The 18218-nt window shown below is 45.6% G+C and overlaps 1 protein-coding gene across 6 annotated transcripts in view; it reads left to right on the plus strand.

Annotated features, from left to right (window-relative positions):
- The first annotated feature begins 447 nt into the window (after window positions 1-447).
- HS3ST4 (heparan sulfate-glucosamine 3-sulfotransferase 4) overlaps window positions 448-18218 on the plus strand; it is a 441709-nt gene continuing 423938 nt past the window's right edge. For all 6 annotated transcript variants that reach the window (XR_012428826.1, XR_012428824.1, XR_012428825.1 and 3 more), the window contains exon 1: window positions 448-1602. Coding sequence is in view for 2 of the 6 variants with exons in the window: in XM_074027000.1 (XP_073883101.1) it covers window positions 869-1602 (734 nt within the window). In the remaining 4 variants the exon portion in view is untranslated. The remainder of the gene's footprint in view (window positions 1603-18218) is intronic.

An 18218-nucleotide genomic window follows, 5' to 3' on the forward strand; every position in this document is an offset into this window, starting at 1 on the left:
GAGAAGGATTCACTCCTGGGCCGGAGGCAGGAGGATATCCCGGGCGAGAGAAGGGAGGGTCGGGGATGGGCTGAGTTGGAGTCCCAGGGGAAAAGCGGAAGCGAGAGCTTCGTCACCCGCTGTCTTCCAGCTCCCGGTGCGCGGCACCGGCGGCTGGCGTTGGGCTCTACCTCTCTAAAAGTACTGGGGCAAAGGAATGGAGAACACGGCGTCCCGAGCTCCCAAGGGAGGGGAGTACGCGAGGTGGGGTGGGGAACACCCAAGTGAGTGTATGCTGGGGGGCTGGGGGGCATGATCTCGGCTCTCCCGGGTGCCCCAGCCCTAGCGCACGCCTCCGCTCCTGCGCCCCCCTTCGCAGGCGCGCGCGAGGCGCACTCCCCTTCCCTCGGCGGCGCCGGGCGCGCGCCCGGCCCCCTCCTCCTCCCCTCCGCGCGTCTCCTCTCTCCCGGCAGAAAGTTAGCAGCGGGGAAGGAACTCGGGGCTGCAACAGCGCGCGGCGGCGGCGGCAGAGGCTGAAGCAGGAGCCGCAGCGGAGCCGGGGAAGCGGGGGCGCTGCAGACGGAGCAGGTGCCGCCGGCGGGTCCACGCGCCCCCCTCGGTCCCCTTGCCTGAGGCTGAGGGGGGGGGCACTGGTGCGGGGGCCACCCGGACTCGGCGGGCAGCCTGGGGCGGGGGGCCATGCGGCCGGGCTCCCCCCTGGCGCAGCGGGACAGCGGCCAGGGCCGGGGGCGCAGCGGCGTCGCTTCATGCAGCCGGGGCGGCTGGGCAGCGGCGGCGGCGGCGGCGGCGGCGGGGGCGGCGGCTGAAACCATGTCCGGGCAGCGCCGGGGGCTGCCGCCGCCGCCGCCGCCGCGAGCCGGGAGCCGCGATGGCCCGGTGGCCCGCACCTCTTCCGCCTCCGCCTCCGCCTCCACCTCTGGCCGCGCCGCCGCCGCCCGGGGCCTCTGCTAAGGGGCCGCCGGCGCGCAAGCTGCTTTTTATGTGCACCTTGTCCCTGTCTGTCACCTACCTGTGCTACAGCCTCCTGGGCGGCTCGGGCTCCCTGCAATTCCCCCTGGCGCTGCAGGAGTCGCCGGGCACCGCCGCCGAGCCCCCGCCGAGCCCGCCGCCACCCTCTCTGCTGCCTCCCCCCGTGCGCCTCGGCGCCCCCTCGCAGCCACCCGCGCCGCCGCCGCTGGACAACGCGAGCCGCGGGGAGCCGCCCGAGCCCCCCGAGCAGCCCGCCGCCCCCGGGACCGACGGCTGGGGGCTGCCGAGCGGCGGCGGAGGCGCCCGGGACCCCTGGCTCCGGACCCCGCTGGCCCCCAGCGAGATGATCACGGCTCAGAGCGCGCTGCCAGAGAGGGAAGCGCAGGAGTCCAGCACCACCGACGAGGATCTCGCAGGCCGGAGAGCGGCCAACGGGAGCAGCGAGAGGGGCGGCGCCGTCAGCACCCCTGACTATGGGGAGAAGAAGCTGCCACAGGCGCTCATCATCGGGGTCAAGAAAGGAGGGACCCGCGCGCTGCTGGAGGCGATCCGCGTACACCCGGACGTGCGGGCGGTGGGCGTAGAGCCGCACTTCTTCGACAGGAACTACGAGAAGGGGTTGGAGTGGTACAGGTAGGACTCTGGGCTCCGCGGGCTGGTGAAGACGCGTGGGGGAGACGCGGAGGGGAAGCCGCGGCTTTCCACGCCCTTCGAGCATCCAGGCACCGTCCCGAGAGGCCCAAGCCCCCGCGAGGGCTCTGCAAACCCTGGCGGCTTTGCTCAGGGGGATAGGCTGAGAGGGCTGGACTCCAGCGAAAGATCACTTTATTTCAGGGCGAGGAGAGGAGGTGTCACCCTGCCCTGCCTCCCGCGCTCCTCATCCAAGGAGGTGCTGTCTGAATCTGCCCAGCTCCCAGCCTGGGAATCCCCAGCCCTCGTGCCTGCTGGGTGTTTCCGAACCCAGGCTCTTGCGGGATTCTGGGATTCTGGGCTGAGGACGCTGAGGAGTGAGACAGGATGGCTAAATTGACTAAGGGGATTTGAGGTCCCCTGCAATCTCTTAAAATCACCCTCAAACGCATTTGCGTGGCTGGAATTCAACTTGAGTGTGTTAAGGTCAGAGCAAAATGAATAGGGAACAGTTACAAAGATCATGCTGGCGTTTTGGCTTTCTAGTGAAGAAAGGATGCCTCCCACCTCCATAACTTTCCATCCCCCTGGACTGAATGAGCACGGAGTTGATTTTGCACCAGAAGCCTCAATGTCTGCATGACAGTTGGTGCCCTGAGAGTTTTTATGCCCCAGACCGTGCCCTGTCTAATCTCCGCCTCCTTCGCAACAGATTGGAGCTTCTGTTTTGTGAGATGTTCATCTCCGTCCTTTCCCACCGTCTGCCGGTGGTGAGAGAAAGGGAGAAGAGAGGACTAGAAAGTTAAGTGCAGGTAAAATAAATTAATACTCCAGCTTTCCTGCCAGCCATAACATTTTAAACGGCACTGGTGCAGCTGCCCCAAACGCAAACCTCCTTCGCCTTTGTTTTTTCTCTTTCTCCCTCTCCTCCTGTTTTATATCTTTCTGGGAAACAGATCTGCATGGCTGGCTCCATCTCCATTCCATTTCGGTAATTAATTGCGATTGTCAAACAGAAACACAGCCTTTGTCAGCTAAAGTGATGTTATCATCTTAGCAGAGCCAATAGGTAGAATAAAGATTGTTTCCTGACAGGTTGCCTGCCCGTTGAGGGGATGTGCTTTCTAGGTTTAAATTACAGCCTGGGAAAGTTTTAGAAATAACTTAACTTCAGAGATATATAATAAATGTGTGTATTATGATTGATTTCTTCCACTTTAAAAAATATGCCTTACGCTTTAAAAGCTTGAGAGAAGTACACTTAGGCATAAACGTTCCAGCACATTACAGAGAAGCAGCAAATGTGTCTGTTAATGTCTTGTCTGTTTCAACAGAGAAAACTAATTGCAGTATTTTAGGAGGCTTCAAACAGCCCTTTCCTATCAAAACATAAAACAGCAAATGCCCAATTTAACTGGAAAATCAGTATTTATAACATCAGAAGCCATGGCTTCCAGTTTGTGATCATAATTAAAAAGGTGTTAGGATGATTAATGCAGCAACAGCAAAATAAAGAAGGGGCATGATGTCTGGGAAGGTTTTAGTTGTTTAATTGCTGGTTGTAGGAATGTTCTGGTTTCTTCTGTGGGGTAGCTTTGGCCTTATGAGGGTAATTGCGTTTTGTTTTTTTTTTTTTTTTCCCACTTCTAATTTTAGAATTATGAGAATTGTCAAATGCCCTTTCAGGGAGGCAGAAAGATCAAATCTTTCCAAGATCTGAGGTGGTTGGGTTTGTGGCAGCTGGAAATGGGGGAGGGGGAGGGGTGTTTTATTTGGGTGATTGAAAATAAAGTGAATGAAGGGTGTGTGGTGGAATGTGTATCAGGAAGTCCCATCACCGGGTCTGGAGAGTGTTCTGAATGAGAGACTAGAAGATGCCAGATTTCCTAGATTCCTTTTTGCTGGTGTTAGGAAGAGAAAGTATAGAAACTACCTTGCTTGACGTGGCTCTGGAATATATTATTCCAGCGCTGTGGTATGCCCAGCCTCCTACTCCCAACCAATGCTCGTGGTATTTGGGGCTCAGTGTCAATATGTGGTAGCCACTCACAGAACTGTGAAGGTGAAGAGGTGTGGATAGAACAAGATTCCCCAGATCCTCACTTAAGGGGACCATGTGACGTCTCAGTGTCCTTCATCCCCACCCCAGCATCTAGCCCCGTGGTGCTGATTGAAAGCATTGGACACAAAATTCTCTTAGGAACAAGCTGCCTGCCAATACGTGTCTGTCTAACACAGAGGGAATCATCAGCCCCCCAGCTCTGCTTTTGGGAAGACCAGTTGGACCCACAGGATCTGAGTGTGCTGGGACTGCTTTGGACCACTCTCCAGCCTTACCACAGACAGCAGTGCTTTGAGGCATTTGTGAAATTTTCATCAGTTCCATCTATCTCTTCAGACTCCTCTCTCACTCCCGTATAGAAATAGAGGCAGCATTCTCACTGTATTGTAGAAAAGGAAACGGTGGCATTGATTCGGTATCAGATGGCACTGATCAGTGGCATTGATTCCAGTGTCAGAAACTCTTTCTCCTGGTTTCCTAGTCTGACTCTTCATCTTTTACATGGTGGCATCTCACGCCTGTAATCCCAGCACTTTGGGAGGCCGAGGCGGGTGGATCACGAGGTCAGGAGACCGAGACCATCCTGGGTAACACAGTGAAACCCCGTCTCTACTAAAAATACAGAAAATTAGCCGGGCGTGCTGGCAGGCGCCTGTAGTCCCAGCTACTCAGGAGGCTGAGGCAGGAGAATGGCGTGAACCTGGGAGGTGGAGCTTACAGTGAGCCGAGATCGCGCCACTGCACTCCAGCCTGGGAGACAGTGAGACTCCGTCTCAAATAAAATAAAATAAAGTAAAATAAATGGTGGCATCTGTACCTAAACGGTGTAATTCCTTCCTATACCGGGTATGCTAGCTGGAATCTATTTGACTTATTAGAGATCCACAGGTTAATTAAAAGTTTTATTTTTTCCCCTGTTTATTTATTGTTATTTTGTTTAAATGTGCTTCCAGTAGCCTATGAATTCTGTGTGTGTTTCTGGTTTTTGTGTTTTCAGCAAGAGGGAGAGCCAAGAAGAAACTGGGGCTGCTCTCTGCACAGCTGGCTTGGGATTTTCTCATATTCAACTCAACAGCCCTGGCAGGTTCACTTCCTCAGTGTCACTTCAGTTATGTCTAAATCCGGGTTTTGCTTTCCTCCTATGCTGTTGATCTAATGTGATATAAAAATATATCTGAGATTAGAACATGTGCATCAGATTTTCAGGGCAAGATAGACTAATGGATTGGGATGCATATGTTAAAATCTACGAAGAAGCAAGCCTCACTTGGTGAATTGACACAGGCCAGGATTAATAAATCGGGTGAGCTTAAACCCTCCATGCCCTCTTCCCTCTCCCTTTCCAAAAACAGGCAAAGCCACAGTGCAGTTTTCAGAATGAGCTTATTATAAGCTCTCTAGGCAAAGACTTTAAACTCTTCCGAGGGATAGGACCTTGAGCCAGGCCAACGGGCTGCCACTGCAGATCTCATCAAGGTGACAGAGATGACATGAGCTGTTTTCTCTCTCATGGTTTACAGAGCGTGCAGTAACCATGACCACTTTACAATGGAAGCCATCCAGCCCCAGGGCAATGGGAAGTGATCTTCCATGGTTTTTGTTTATTTGTTTGTTTGCTTTTTTCATTTTGAGATGGAGTCTTGCTCTGTCACCCGGGCTGGAGTACAGTGGCATGATCTCGGCTCACTGAAACCTCTGCCTCCTGGGTTCAGGCGATTCTCCTGACTCAGCCTCCTGAGTAGCTGGGAGCTCTTCCATGGTTTTAAGTTGTCTTCACTATCACCCATTCCATTGGCTAGGGGAAAGTAACTCAGGAAAATGCTCTACAAAGTCGTGCTTATGCTACCCAGAGGAAAATGGTCAGTGTTCAGCAGCGTATTTTGCATGTGACAACGGGGGAGAGAATGGAGAAGGATAGAATTTCATTGGTGTTTATTGAATGCCAGCTATTGTGGCAATTGGTGCTACCTACCATTATAGACCTGTTATTTCATTTGAGCGTTGTGATGATATGGTGATATATGTAGCAACATTTCCGCTTTACAGGTGGCTCCGAGAGGGTAAGTGATTAGCTCAGGGTTGCTTGACTATTCAGTGCCTGCGCTGAGATTTGAACCTGCTGTCTAATTTCAAAGTGCTGGTGTCTTCCCCTGTACCACACTGCCACACATCAAGTACTAGGAAGCATATATCCTGTGTTCGTTCATTCATTCCTTCAATTATTTAAAAAATATGTACCATATGCCCTGCACTGTATTAGGTACTGGGGATAAAGTGATGAATAAGATAGATGAAGCACCTGTTCTCCTGGAACTAACATTTTAGTAGGAAGGTTGTAGAGACAGCAAACAAAGAGCCAAATGACATGTGATACAAATTCTGGTGGTGATAAAGACTACAAAGAAAAACAAAGTAATGCATGGCCCAGAGCTGTTTTGTCCAGTATGGTAGCTACTGTCTGTCTGTGGCTATTGAATGGGTAAAATGTCCAAATTGAAATGTGCTGTAAGTATAAGATACACAGAATACTAAATTACTCAGTAATTTTAGATTGACTACATGTTGAAATTATACTCAGATCAAGTAAAACGTCTTGCAATTAAGTCCACCTCTTTTTACCTTTTCAATGTGGCTACTAGAAAATTTAAAATTACACTTGTGACTCACATTATATTTCTGTTGGGCAGCACCTGTGTGGTGCAGTGCTTTGTAAAGTTTAGGATCATCTGGGGATCTTGTTAACATGTAGATTCGGATTCAGCCAGTCTGAAGAGGGGCCTGGGAGTCCATATTTCTCTTTCTTCTCCTTTTTTTGAGACAGACTCTCGCTCTGTTGCCAGGTTGGAGTGCAGTGGTGCGATCTCTGCTTCAAGCGATTTGCCTGTCTCAGCCTCCTGAGTAGCTGGAACTACAGGTGTGTGCCACCACACCCAGCCAATTTTTGTATTTTTAGTAGAGACGGTTTGAGACAAGCGATTTGCCTGTCTCACCATGTTGGCCAGGATGGTCTCGATCTCTTGAGCTTGTAATCTGCCTGCCTTGGTCTCCCCAAAATGCTGGGATTAGAGGCATCAGCCACTGTGCCTGGCTCAGGAGTCCACATTTCTAAAAGGTTACTAGATGCTGCTGCTGCTGTTGCTGTCTGGATCTCGCTTTGAGTAGCAAAGTCCTAGAAAGTAATTGGGGAATGTGTGTGTGCATGTTGGTTATTATTATAAAAAAATTTTTTTTTCTTTAAGACAGGAGTCTCACGTTGTTGCCCAGGCTGGTCTCAAACTCCTGGCCTCAAGGAATCCTTTGATCTCAGCCTCCCAAAGTGCTGGGATTATGGGCGTGTACCATGATGCCAGGACAACATACGGGTTATATTAAGTAGGATGATTAGGGAAAGCCTCTCTTTGGAGGTTATGTAAATGGAGTAACAGAGTAAGACCCTTCCGTGTGAAGACCTGGGTGGAGAGGTCTCCACTTGGAGGGAACAGCAAGTGCCAAGGCCCTGGGGTGGAAACAAGCTTCATGGCCCTACAGAATGTTCTTTTATGATTCCAAAAGCACTGTTTTTGTCGCTGGACAAATCTGGGTTCAAAACGTGGCTTTGAGACTTATAAATTGGACGATCTTGGCTGGATAACTTATCTGACATCGCTTAGCTTCAGTTGTTTATCTGAGGGTAATTACTTCCTTTTGGATTGTTGGGAGGAATAAATGAAATAATAAAAGTGAATGTATTTTCTAAACAACATGAGTATCCTAGAGCAGATATCCAAATATAGTCTCAACTACTGAATTTGTCCATTTCTCAAACCATTTTAGTGTCATATATGCTCTCCTTTCTATCACAGCTGTCATAATATTGACCAGATAGTCTGTTACTTGGGATGGTTTGGGAAAACCCAAATAATGATTGGCTTTGCAGTATGCACCTCCTTACCCTTTTAAACCAAAGGTCACATAACTTCAGGGCTCAGGCAGGTCGTATGAATGAGCGAGGTAGCTTAGGTGGAGAGAAGCTGAAGTGGCTGCCTGTGCTCTGGCTGAAGGGAAAGCCACTGCTGCAGTCCAGCGACTTTTTTTCCAATGTGCAAACGTGGCATTGGGGTTATGAGATCATCCCCTTTGTAAGAGAAACTGGAAATCCAGGTTTTGATTTGAAATCTTTTGATTTTTCATATTGGCAACAGATTTAAGTTTCTTAAAAGCCCAGTGGGGGCCAACATTGTGTGACAAACAAAATACATCTGTGGGCTGGATACAGCCAGCTGGCTACCGGTTTGTGACCTCCTGTTTAAACTCATTTCAGAAAACAACTGGCATGCCCATACCCTGTGTACCCTGTACAGTGGCCAGAATCGTGGCTTACGTGTGCTATTTTAGTGTAGGGTTTTTTCTTTTTCTTCCTTTACAGATTTTGCAACAGCATGGGGGAAATACCTCCCGGATATATTGCAACAACCACAAAAGCCTGATATAAGCAAGAACATTGAGACAGAAAAAAGAAAATTCGCGAATACATTCCTCTCTGTTCTCAATTAATGTTCTCTTGAAACTGGGGAAATTCTCAATTTTTCACTTGTTAATCAGGAGTGCTTGTATTTGATCTTTATTGATAACTTGCACTTACAAAATAGATTATGCTCAGGTGGATTAAGATCTTAGATTTAGAAAAATTGGATTCCAGACTTGGCTTTGCCACATACTAGTTTTCTTGGACAACAGGTTACTTATATTAATCTCTGTTTCTTAGGTGATGAAGGCGTGTTAACTCCGTAGGGTCCATTCACCTATGAAAAGACTTTGATTCCAAAACACATTTCTGTATTAGACCCTGCAGAAAGAGGAAGCTATAGAATAGAGGCAACATGGTTTGGAGCATATTTTGTATGTCTGAGCCAGAATCTATTGGACAAATTATTTAATATAACTAAGCCTCAATTTCTCCATCTGCAGAATGAGCTCAATATTACCCGCTGCCAAAGGATTACATGAGGATGATATGAAATGGCTTTCAAAGTGCCTTATGTAGAGCTTGTGACAGATTAAATGTCTCTCTCCTCTTCTTTCTTCTCTCTCCCATTTTTCTCTTCTCTCTTACTCTTCTCCTTCATTTTCCTTCAATGCCTTCCTTTATCCTGAGCATCAGTACTTGGGGCCATCAGTACTGAAGGCCCTGAAGAGAGAGCTGTAATGCATTTTTCATTTGAATATAGTCTTTTATTTCAAGATTATGTCTGAATGAGGGATTTTAAACCCTGAAGCAGCTCTTAAGTAGCTCTCCAGAGAATAATCAGAACCGGATTCCAGAATTTGGTCTATTGTAACTTGAGCTGAAGGAGGAAAAAAGTATGATTTCATGAGCTAACCGCAGCCAGAATTCTCCACAAAAGAAATGGGGTAAGGAGGTGGACAGGTTCTGTGGACTTCCATGCTGACATTCTCTTGAGCCTCCAGTAGGAATGGATGCCACTTGCCCCGGGTAAGTTCAGAGGCATTTAGGATGCCAGGAGCCTGTTTGCCTTTGGTGCTTCTGCAGAACGGAAGGCGTTTGGGAATGCAGGATTGCTCACCAAGACCCTGTGAAACTCTCTATTTTGAGATTTGGCTGCTTTCACCGGTATTCTCTAGACATCCTAACATGATTTATTTATTTTTATTTTTTATTTTTGTAAATCATACCAGGCATTTTCACTTTTAAATCAAGTCAGGAGAGAGGCCTCGAGACTTTAGATGAATGAAAGATTGCTACGGTTGTTTGTCAGAAAGTTTTAAGGGTTTTGGTTTTGCATAATGGATGATCTCTCTGGAACGGATTGAACCACTGCCCCGTTAAAGTAATCTCCTGATTTCATTGGTTTTTGCGGTTTAACAAGCTCCTCTATAACTGTCTTGGGAATTTCATTCTGAAATTATAATTCACTAAGGGAGCTTTTCAACCCATCCTGACATTAATTAAAAGAAGGTGGTTTGCTTTTTTGTTGTTGCTGTTTATACTCACTACTTAGGACTTACTTGCCTTCAAATTTTTTTTCAACCTTATTTAAGAATATACAAGGAAACAAAGCAACATGTGAATTAGACAATGTTTTATTCAGTTGCAAATGACAGAAATTGAACTTACACTATTGTAAACAACAAAAAAAGACGATTGATTGCCTTATGTGATTGAGAAGTCTGTGGATAAGTTGGCTTCAGGAAAAACTGGATCCGGGGGGTCAAATGATGTCACTAAGCCCCTGTCTCTTTCCATTCTTTGCCATGTTTGCCTCTACCTGACTTCATTCTCAGACAGGCTGTCTCACCACAGTTTAGGCAAGATGGTAAGAAGCATTCCTAGACAAACATATTTTATGTTTATTGATCTTTTTGGAAACAGTTTTTCTTAAGAGCTTCTGTAGGAAATTCCTAGAGATGCCTTGGGCCCAGGTTGGGTCCTGTGCCCCATTCCTAAAGCAATATTTGTGTGGGATTCTAATCGGGCCTAGGAGATGTAGCCAGCCCTTTGGCTTGGGGTGGTGGTGAGAGTAGAGAAGCGGGGTTCTCTGTTCTTTATGGTGAAACTGTTCCATGTAACTGCCCTATTGCAGCCACATGAAATAGTTTCCCTATAGAGAAAGAGGGGTTCAAGGGTGCTATTTTTAGAAAAGGGATTAGAGGGATTAGAGAGACTGGAGGAGGTGCAAAGGGTGTCTGGGGACTTGTTATTTAGTTATTAATTCTGTGCAGCTGTTATTTAGTTATTCATTCATGTATTCATTAAACATGTATTATCAATCATGTGCTATGTGCTGGGCTGAAACATGAACCAATCATGGCCAGTGATCTGAAATAACTCGCAGAATGGAGAAATGGACATATAAATGATCACATTGAAAGGTGTTATCAGTCTTGACAGAATGGGATTTATTCTAAGAATGGAAGGATGGTTCAATCTTGGGGAATGTAGTAATGTGATTTATTGTTAATATGGGCAAATGAGAAAAATCTGTGATTTATTTTATGGATGCTAAAAAGATATCTTATAAAAAGAAATACATATTTCTGATTTTCAGAACAACCTGCTATTAAAATAGGATCATACCTAAAGCCAGCATCATCTTTAGTGGTTTAACACTAGAAGCATTTCCACTAAATCCAGAACAAGCCTGAAATGCTCATTATTGTTACTATTATTTAACCATTGTTCAGTAGTTATTAGATAATACAATTAGAAGAGCAAAAGAAGAAAGCGGGGAGGTAGAATTATTACTGTTTGCAAGTAATTTTAACTTTTTCTTTTTGGAAAATCTAAGATTACCAATCCTCCTTTGAATCTACTAGAAATAATAATAGAATTCATTAAGGTGGCTGGTAAGGAAAAAACAATGTAAAATTTATAGATTTCTTATATGCTTATGCCACCCATTGCGAAAATATAATGGGAAAAAATACTATGTGTATAGAACCAACCAGAGAGACAAAATAACGAGGAATTAATTTAGCAGAAATTGCAAGGGACTTGTAAAAACAAAATATTAATACTCTGCCAAGGGGCGCTGGAGAGGACAGGAATAAATGGAGAGATATCCTTCTCTAGGGTGGCATTTCTTTCTTTTCCTTCCCTCCTCCTCCCCTTTCCTCTCTCCCTTTTCTTTCCCATTCTTGTTTGTTTGTCTAAGTCATTGCTGCCTAAATTGAGATCAGATGTGTTTGAGGGTGATCTGAAAATATTGTTTATATAAACTTGACCAAAATGTACTTCATATATGGGATTTCCTTACTTTGCACATTTTATTTGACAGAGGAAAGGGTAGCAAAACAACTATCACTGTTTAGATTCATAAACTATTATAATCCCTTGCAGAGGGGCTTGACTGCCTTACACACCCAATTCAGGGGTAGAAGCACCATGCCCAAGGAGTGGATTAAGAGTTGAGCTGATGGCTCAACTCGACTCTCAAGAGTTGAGTGCGGCAGCTCACACCTGTAATCCCAGCATTTTGGGAGCCCGAGTCAGATGGATCACGAGGTCAAGAGATCGAGACCATCCTAGCCAACATGGTGAAACCCCGTCTCTACTAAAAATACAAAAATTAGCTGGGCGTGGTGGCGCATGCCTGTAATCCCAGCTACTCAGGAGGCTGAGGCAGGAGAATCGCTTGAACCCAGGAGGTGGAGGTTGCAGTGAGCCAAGATTGTGCCACTACACTCCAGCCAGCCTGGTGACAGAGCGAGAGTCCGTCTCAAAAAAAAAAAAAGAGTTGAACTGGTGCACTTTAGTCAATGTGGATGCACTCATGCTGCCATATAGCAAAAAGCAAATCAGAGACAAACCATGGTTATTTTAGGATGGGACAGGGAGATGGAGATTCAGATCCAATGGAATAACAGTCGCCGTGGTAGTGGCAGCACTGGTGGTAGACGATATTGTATCATGTGTGCCAGGCTTGGCTCCAAGTGTTGAATTCCTTCAGGCTTCACTGGCACCTCGTGAGGTAGGCACTGATATTACCCACGCCTTACAGGCGAGGGAACTGAGGCACGGTGCTGGTAAGTCACGGTGCTGGTAAGTCAAACTGTGGAGTTAGGATTCAAACCCAGGTGTGTGGCCTCAAACATACGTTCTTCGCTTTGTTTGTCTCAGAGCTCATTTCCACTGGACGTGGTGTCTTCCAGCCTCATGGGAGTAAATAATAAGCATCAGCATTTCCCTGCTTTTGAGTTCCAGTGTGCAGATGGACAGGCTGCTGTAGGAGGCTTGCCCTCACAGCAAACAGTGGAAATGGTTTTCTTTCTGTTCAGGGACTATGCCAAGCTCATTCCCACTTTAGGGCCATTTTATTCTCGTTTCCCTCCTCCTGGAATATTCTGTCCCCAGATCCCTAAACTACTGGTATCTCCTTATCTTTCCTTTAGGTGTTGGCTGAAATTTCAGCTCCTCAAAAAGGCCTTTCCTGACTACCTAATTTAGATAACTTCTTCCACTTCTGAGCTTGTTAGGCTGTTTTATTTTCTCCAGCACATCTATTGCTCTCCAAAGTTATCCTCATTACTTATCTCCCCCTCACTAGAAGGTAAACTGCATAGGACCAGAAATCGATCTTGTCCATTTTGTTTCGAGCCAGAGCCCAGAACAGTGCCTGGCAGAGAGTAGATGCTCAATACCTGGTGATTTATTAATCACCAACGATGAATCAGTGAATTCATGAACAAAAAGAGTACCTTGTATGTACAATACTCCAGGCTTCTGGAAAGGAAGAACCCTCACCTTTCTTGGGAAGTCTAGCTAAGAATTGTTTCTCAGCTTTTTCACATACTCTTTTTTTTGCAAGACTATTTTAGGTGCAGAAAGAGAAACCCACTCAAATAAGCTGTGTGGGCTAGCTAGTCTCCCCCAGAGGTTCCCATAGCACACAACATTATTTCATTTATTCCTCACAGTGGCCTCATAAAGTAGATGTTTTCATACAGAGAGATTGAGACTTTAGAAGGGCAAGTGACATTCCTGAGGTCCCACAGCAGGATGTCCTGAGCTGGATGTCTTATTTATTTATTTATTTATTTTTAGAGACAGTGTCCCACTCTGTTGCCCAGCCTGGAGTACAGTGGCATGATCATAGCTCACTGCAGCTTTGAACTCCTGGGCTCAAGTGATCCTCCTGCCTCTAGTAGCTGGACTATATAGGTGCACCACTATGCCTGGTTAATTTAAAAAAAAAATTGCTTTGGGAGGCCGAAGCAGGTGGATCACCTGAGGTCAGGAGTTTGAGACCAGCCTGGCCAACATGATGAGACCCCGTCTCTACTAAAAACACAAAAAATTAGCCAGGCATGGTGACAGGCGCCTGTAATCCCAGCTACTCGGGAGGCTGAGACAGGAGAATCGCTTGAACCCAGGAGGCGGAGGTTGCAGTGAGCTGAGATCATGCCATTGCACTCCAGCCTGGGCAACAAGAGCAAAACTCTGTCTCCAAAAAATAAAATAAAATAAAACAAAATAAAATAAAAAATAAAATAAAATAAAAAAAAATAAAATAAAAATAAAATAAAATAAAATAAAATAAAATTGTAGAGAAGACGTCTTGCTGTGTTGGTTGCCCAGGCTAGCCTCAAACTCCTGCACTCAAATAATGCTACTGCCAAGGCTTGCCTAAGTGCTGGGATTACTTGTGAGCTACCACACCTGGCCTCGGGTGCCTTCCTAGCATTCCTGGTCTGTGTTGCTGTAGCAAAGTTGTAGGAGATGAGCACAGATTATTCCTGATAGGCCGTTGTGCTCTCTGAGTAGTTGGATCGTCTTTCTCTGGATGTATTATCAAAAGTATCTAATTGTCATGTAATAATCAGTCCATGACACAGAGGCCCCCCTGTTTGACTCGTGTTACCTTCTATAGGTGTCAGCACACCATTCCCTCCAGGTTAAAGCTTCTGCAGAGGGTTAGAGATTTGGGAGCCCCTGGAGATGAGGAAATATTTGAGTCAAACTACCTGGGCACCTCTGTCATAGGACAGTTTGATTGCTTGGAGCTATGTGGCATTTTGAAAAGGAAGCTGGGCCGGGCGCGGTGGCTCACGCCTGTAATCCCAGCACTTTGGGAGGCTGAGGCAGGCAGATCACAAGGTCAGGAGGTCGAGACCATCTGGCTAACATGGTGAAACCCCATCTCTACTAAAAATACAAAAAATTAGCCGGATGTGGCGGCGGGTGCCTGTAGTCCCAGCTACTGGGGAGGCTGCAGCAGGAGAATTGCTTGAACCCAGAGGCAGAGGTTGCAGCGAGCTGAGATCGTACCACTGCACTGCAGCCTGGTGACGAAGCCAGACTCTATCTCAAAAAAAAAAAAAAAAAAAAAAGAAAGAAAGAAAAGGAAGCTGAAGCTGGAATCGGAAATTAAGAACTTCAGTCTGAGTTTTTTGCACCTTCCTTGTTTTGTGTGCATAGAGTAGTGTTTAGAGCCTTTGTTTTCTCATCTCTAAAATGGGAATAACAATCTCTACTAACTCCACGGTGATTTTGCAGGGGTGAAAGAGTGACTGTGTGTTGGGATTGACTTCGTCTACATACGTTTGTTGTTATTAATCCATGCACGTTTTCACGAATTCCCCCAGGTTATTGGTTTTCTGGAATGTTGCACTCCAGGGAGTACCTGAAATATAGGACAAGCACTCTTTTCATAAAGTTAGATTAAGAGGTTTAATTTACAGAAACTATTTTATAGCATAGATATCAAACGTTTTCAGGGCAGACTGCCTAAAGATCTGGAGAATTTCTGTACAATTTCAGACTGTGTAACTGTTTCCCAGGTTGGTGTATTAACTTTCTACCTTCTAGTTGCCTGCCTAAACTGCTTTCTTTTTTCTTTTTTTTTTATACTTTTTATTTTTATTTTTTTAATTTTACTTTAAGTTCTGGGATACATGTGCAGAACGTGCAGGTTTGTTATGTAGGTATACACGTGCCATGGTGGTTTGCTGCACCCATCAACCCATCATCTAGGTTTTAAGCCCAGAATGCACTAGGCATTTGTCCTAATGCTCTCTCTCTCATTGCTCCCTACCCGCCGACAGGCCCCGGTGTGTGATGTTCCCCTCCCTGTGTCCATGTGTTCTCGTTGTTCAACCCTCACTTATGAGTGAGAACGTGCGGTGGCCTAACCTGCTTTCTAACCCTCTGTACTAGGCAGAATAATGACCTCCCTGACATGCCCACATCCTAATCCCTGGAACCTGCAAATATGTTAGAGTAGCTAGCAAAGGGGAATCAGGTTGCAGATGGAACGAAGATTGCGAACCAACTGACTTTAAATGGGAGATTGTCCTGAATTATTTGGATGGAGCCAGTGTAATTCCAAGGAATTGTATACAGAAGGCTTCTCTTACCCACAGTTTCACTTTCTGAGGTTTCAGTTACCCATGGTTAACTGCGCTCTGCAAATATTAATGGAAAATTTCAGAAATAAATGTTCATAGGTTTTAAGTTACCCACCATTCTGAGTAGTGTGGTGACGTCTCACGCAGTCCTGCTCTGTGCCACCTAGGATGTGAATTATTCCTTTGTCCAGCTGTCCAGCATGTGTACCCTGTAGACTCTGCCCATCCATGAGTCACTCTGCAGCCGTCTTGGTTGTCAGATTGACTGTCGTGGTATCTCAGTGCTTGTGTGCAAGTAACCTTTACTTTACTTGGTGATGGCCCAAGAGTACAAGAGCAGTGGTGCTGGTAATTCAGATATGCCAAAGAGAACCCATGAAGTGCTTCTTTTAAGTGAAAAGGCAAAACTTTCCAATTTAGAAAGGGTTAGTATAGTACAATAAAATATTTTGAGAGAGAGACCATATCAACCTAATGTTTATTATAATATATTGCTATAACCATTCTATATTATTATGAGTTGTTGTTAATCTCTCACTGTGCCTAATTTATAAATTTAACTTTATCCTAGCTATGTATGTGTAAGAAATAACATAGTATCTGTAGGGTTTCGTATTATCCATGGTTTCAGGCAGTCACTGGGGGTCTTGGAGGCATATCCTCTGTAGATAAGGGGGCACTATTGTAAGTGGAAGAGGGAGGCAGAGAGAGAAGCAGAAGGTAGCGTGAGAAGGACTCGATCACTGTTGCTGGCTTTGGCAATAGAGGAAGAGGCTATGAGCCAATGCGGGCAGCTTCTAGAAATTGGAGAAAAGGCAAGGATATGACCCCTATTCACTGCTTCAGCCGCATTCATTTGCCCTATTTTCTTTGTTCCTCTGCTTGAGCTTTGCTAGCCTCGTTGTTGCACCTGAGAAGTCAAACATGGCCCTGCCCCAGGGCCTTTGCACTTCCTGCTTCCACCACCTGCAGTGTTTCTTTGCATTAGGTAATTGCATGGCTGGCATCCTCCCTTCATTCCGGTTTCTGCTCAAGCATCTTATCCTCAGGGTGGCTTTTTCTTCTACCACCTGGATTCTCCTGCTAGTGGTAAGAACATCACTTATTGGAAAATGCTGGTGAATAGTGTCATCACTGACATATGCCTGTATTCCATAGTTACTCCACATCCACCCAGGTTTCTGGTATCCTAATTTCCTGTTTTTTAATTTCCCCCATTCTGGAGAGAGGATCTAGTCATTGATCTGGTACCACAAAATGACCTTAATGTTGCTGGAGTCAAAATTTAAAAGATGTTTATGTAACTCTCAGCTATCCCTGCTATTTAAGTACGCTGCCACCAGGTGGTGGTTGTGGGACATAGGTTGGGTCCAAAGTCAGGCATTTCCTGAGATACAAAATGAGTGGCTCCTTGCTCCTTCCAATTTGGACCAACCCTGCCTATTTTGTTCTTATATCATAAAATAAGAGGCTTTATAAAATATTCACTTTCAGTAAACAATAAGCAGGTATCGAAACAGATGTGTAAAGCCGTGTGTAAAACATACTCAGATACAGTTGTGTATTTGTTTTTTCTCTTCCCCCTTCTGAGCCAATGTCTTCATTTGTGTTTAGATATAGAAGAATCTTGGCAGGTGGAATTTTTCTTTCCTTCTTAGCATTCTTATGACTATCTAAATATGGACAAAAATGAAAATACCATGTTACCATAAGTATATCTTAAAGCAATTAATATTAAGAAATATTATTATAACACATATGCCATATATTAAATGGGTACATTATCCATTTAGAATTTGAACATTGCCTGGTGATTTCAACCAAGAAACCCCTTGACTTCAGTGAGAACTATGGATTTTCTTATTTAGAACAAAACAATGAGTTTCTTCTGTATTTATTGGTTCTCACTAGCCTGTGTATCTCTGTGTCAAAAGCTCCTTCCTTCTTTTAGTTTACTTTCAACTCTTGGCCTTGAGACTTTTCAATTTTCCTGGGATTCCCCTTTCCCATCCTTCCATTTTTCATCCACTAGGAGAAAGAAATTGCCCCAAATCACAATATGTTAGAACACCTTTAAGGAAAATCATTTTCAGTGGTTCAAAACTTCATTTCAGCTCCAGCACTCTATTGGCTAGAATTCTTCTGGTTATAACACAGAAATCCCAGGTAAAATCTGAACCGAGCATAAATCAAAAAGGAATTTAATGGCTCATGTATCTGAGAAGTCCCAGGAATTGGAGATATCTTTTTCTTTTTTTTTTTGGCTTAATTATTGTTTAAACAATGTCACCAGATCTCTACTTCTGGATTCGCTGAGATGGTTGACTGCGTTCTCAAGTCTTCTCTCCTTGTGGCTGTGAAGTGGGTGCTAGCCTGTTTCTCTTTCCCCAAGTGTAGGTCGAGAAGCTTGATATCTCTGTCCCAGAAGTCTTTGCTGGAGCCTCGTGGTAGCTCATTAGTTCTTAGGGGTCATGCACACATCCCTCAAGCGGTTTCTGTTGCCAGCGGGGTGTGAGGCTTGAGGCACTGCCTCCCCGGAGCCTAGGGAGGAGTTAGTTTCCCCGGAGGCCCCTGGATCTGGTTACCAAAGACAGGAAATGAATGCTGCTGCCAAAACAACAGATGTCTGTTTCTAGACACTCCTCTGTTCAAATGCAATCTTTCCCCGAAGTACAACCGAATGAAACAGACAGTGAGGTTCCACCAGCTTGCA

The sequence above is a fragment of the Macaca fascicularis genome, chromosome 20 (assembly GCF_037993035.2).
Source record: "Macaca fascicularis isolate 582-1 chromosome 20, T2T-MFA8v1.1".
NCBI classification, from domain to species: domain Eukaryota; kingdom Metazoa; phylum Chordata; class Mammalia; order Primates; family Cercopithecidae; genus Macaca; species Macaca fascicularis.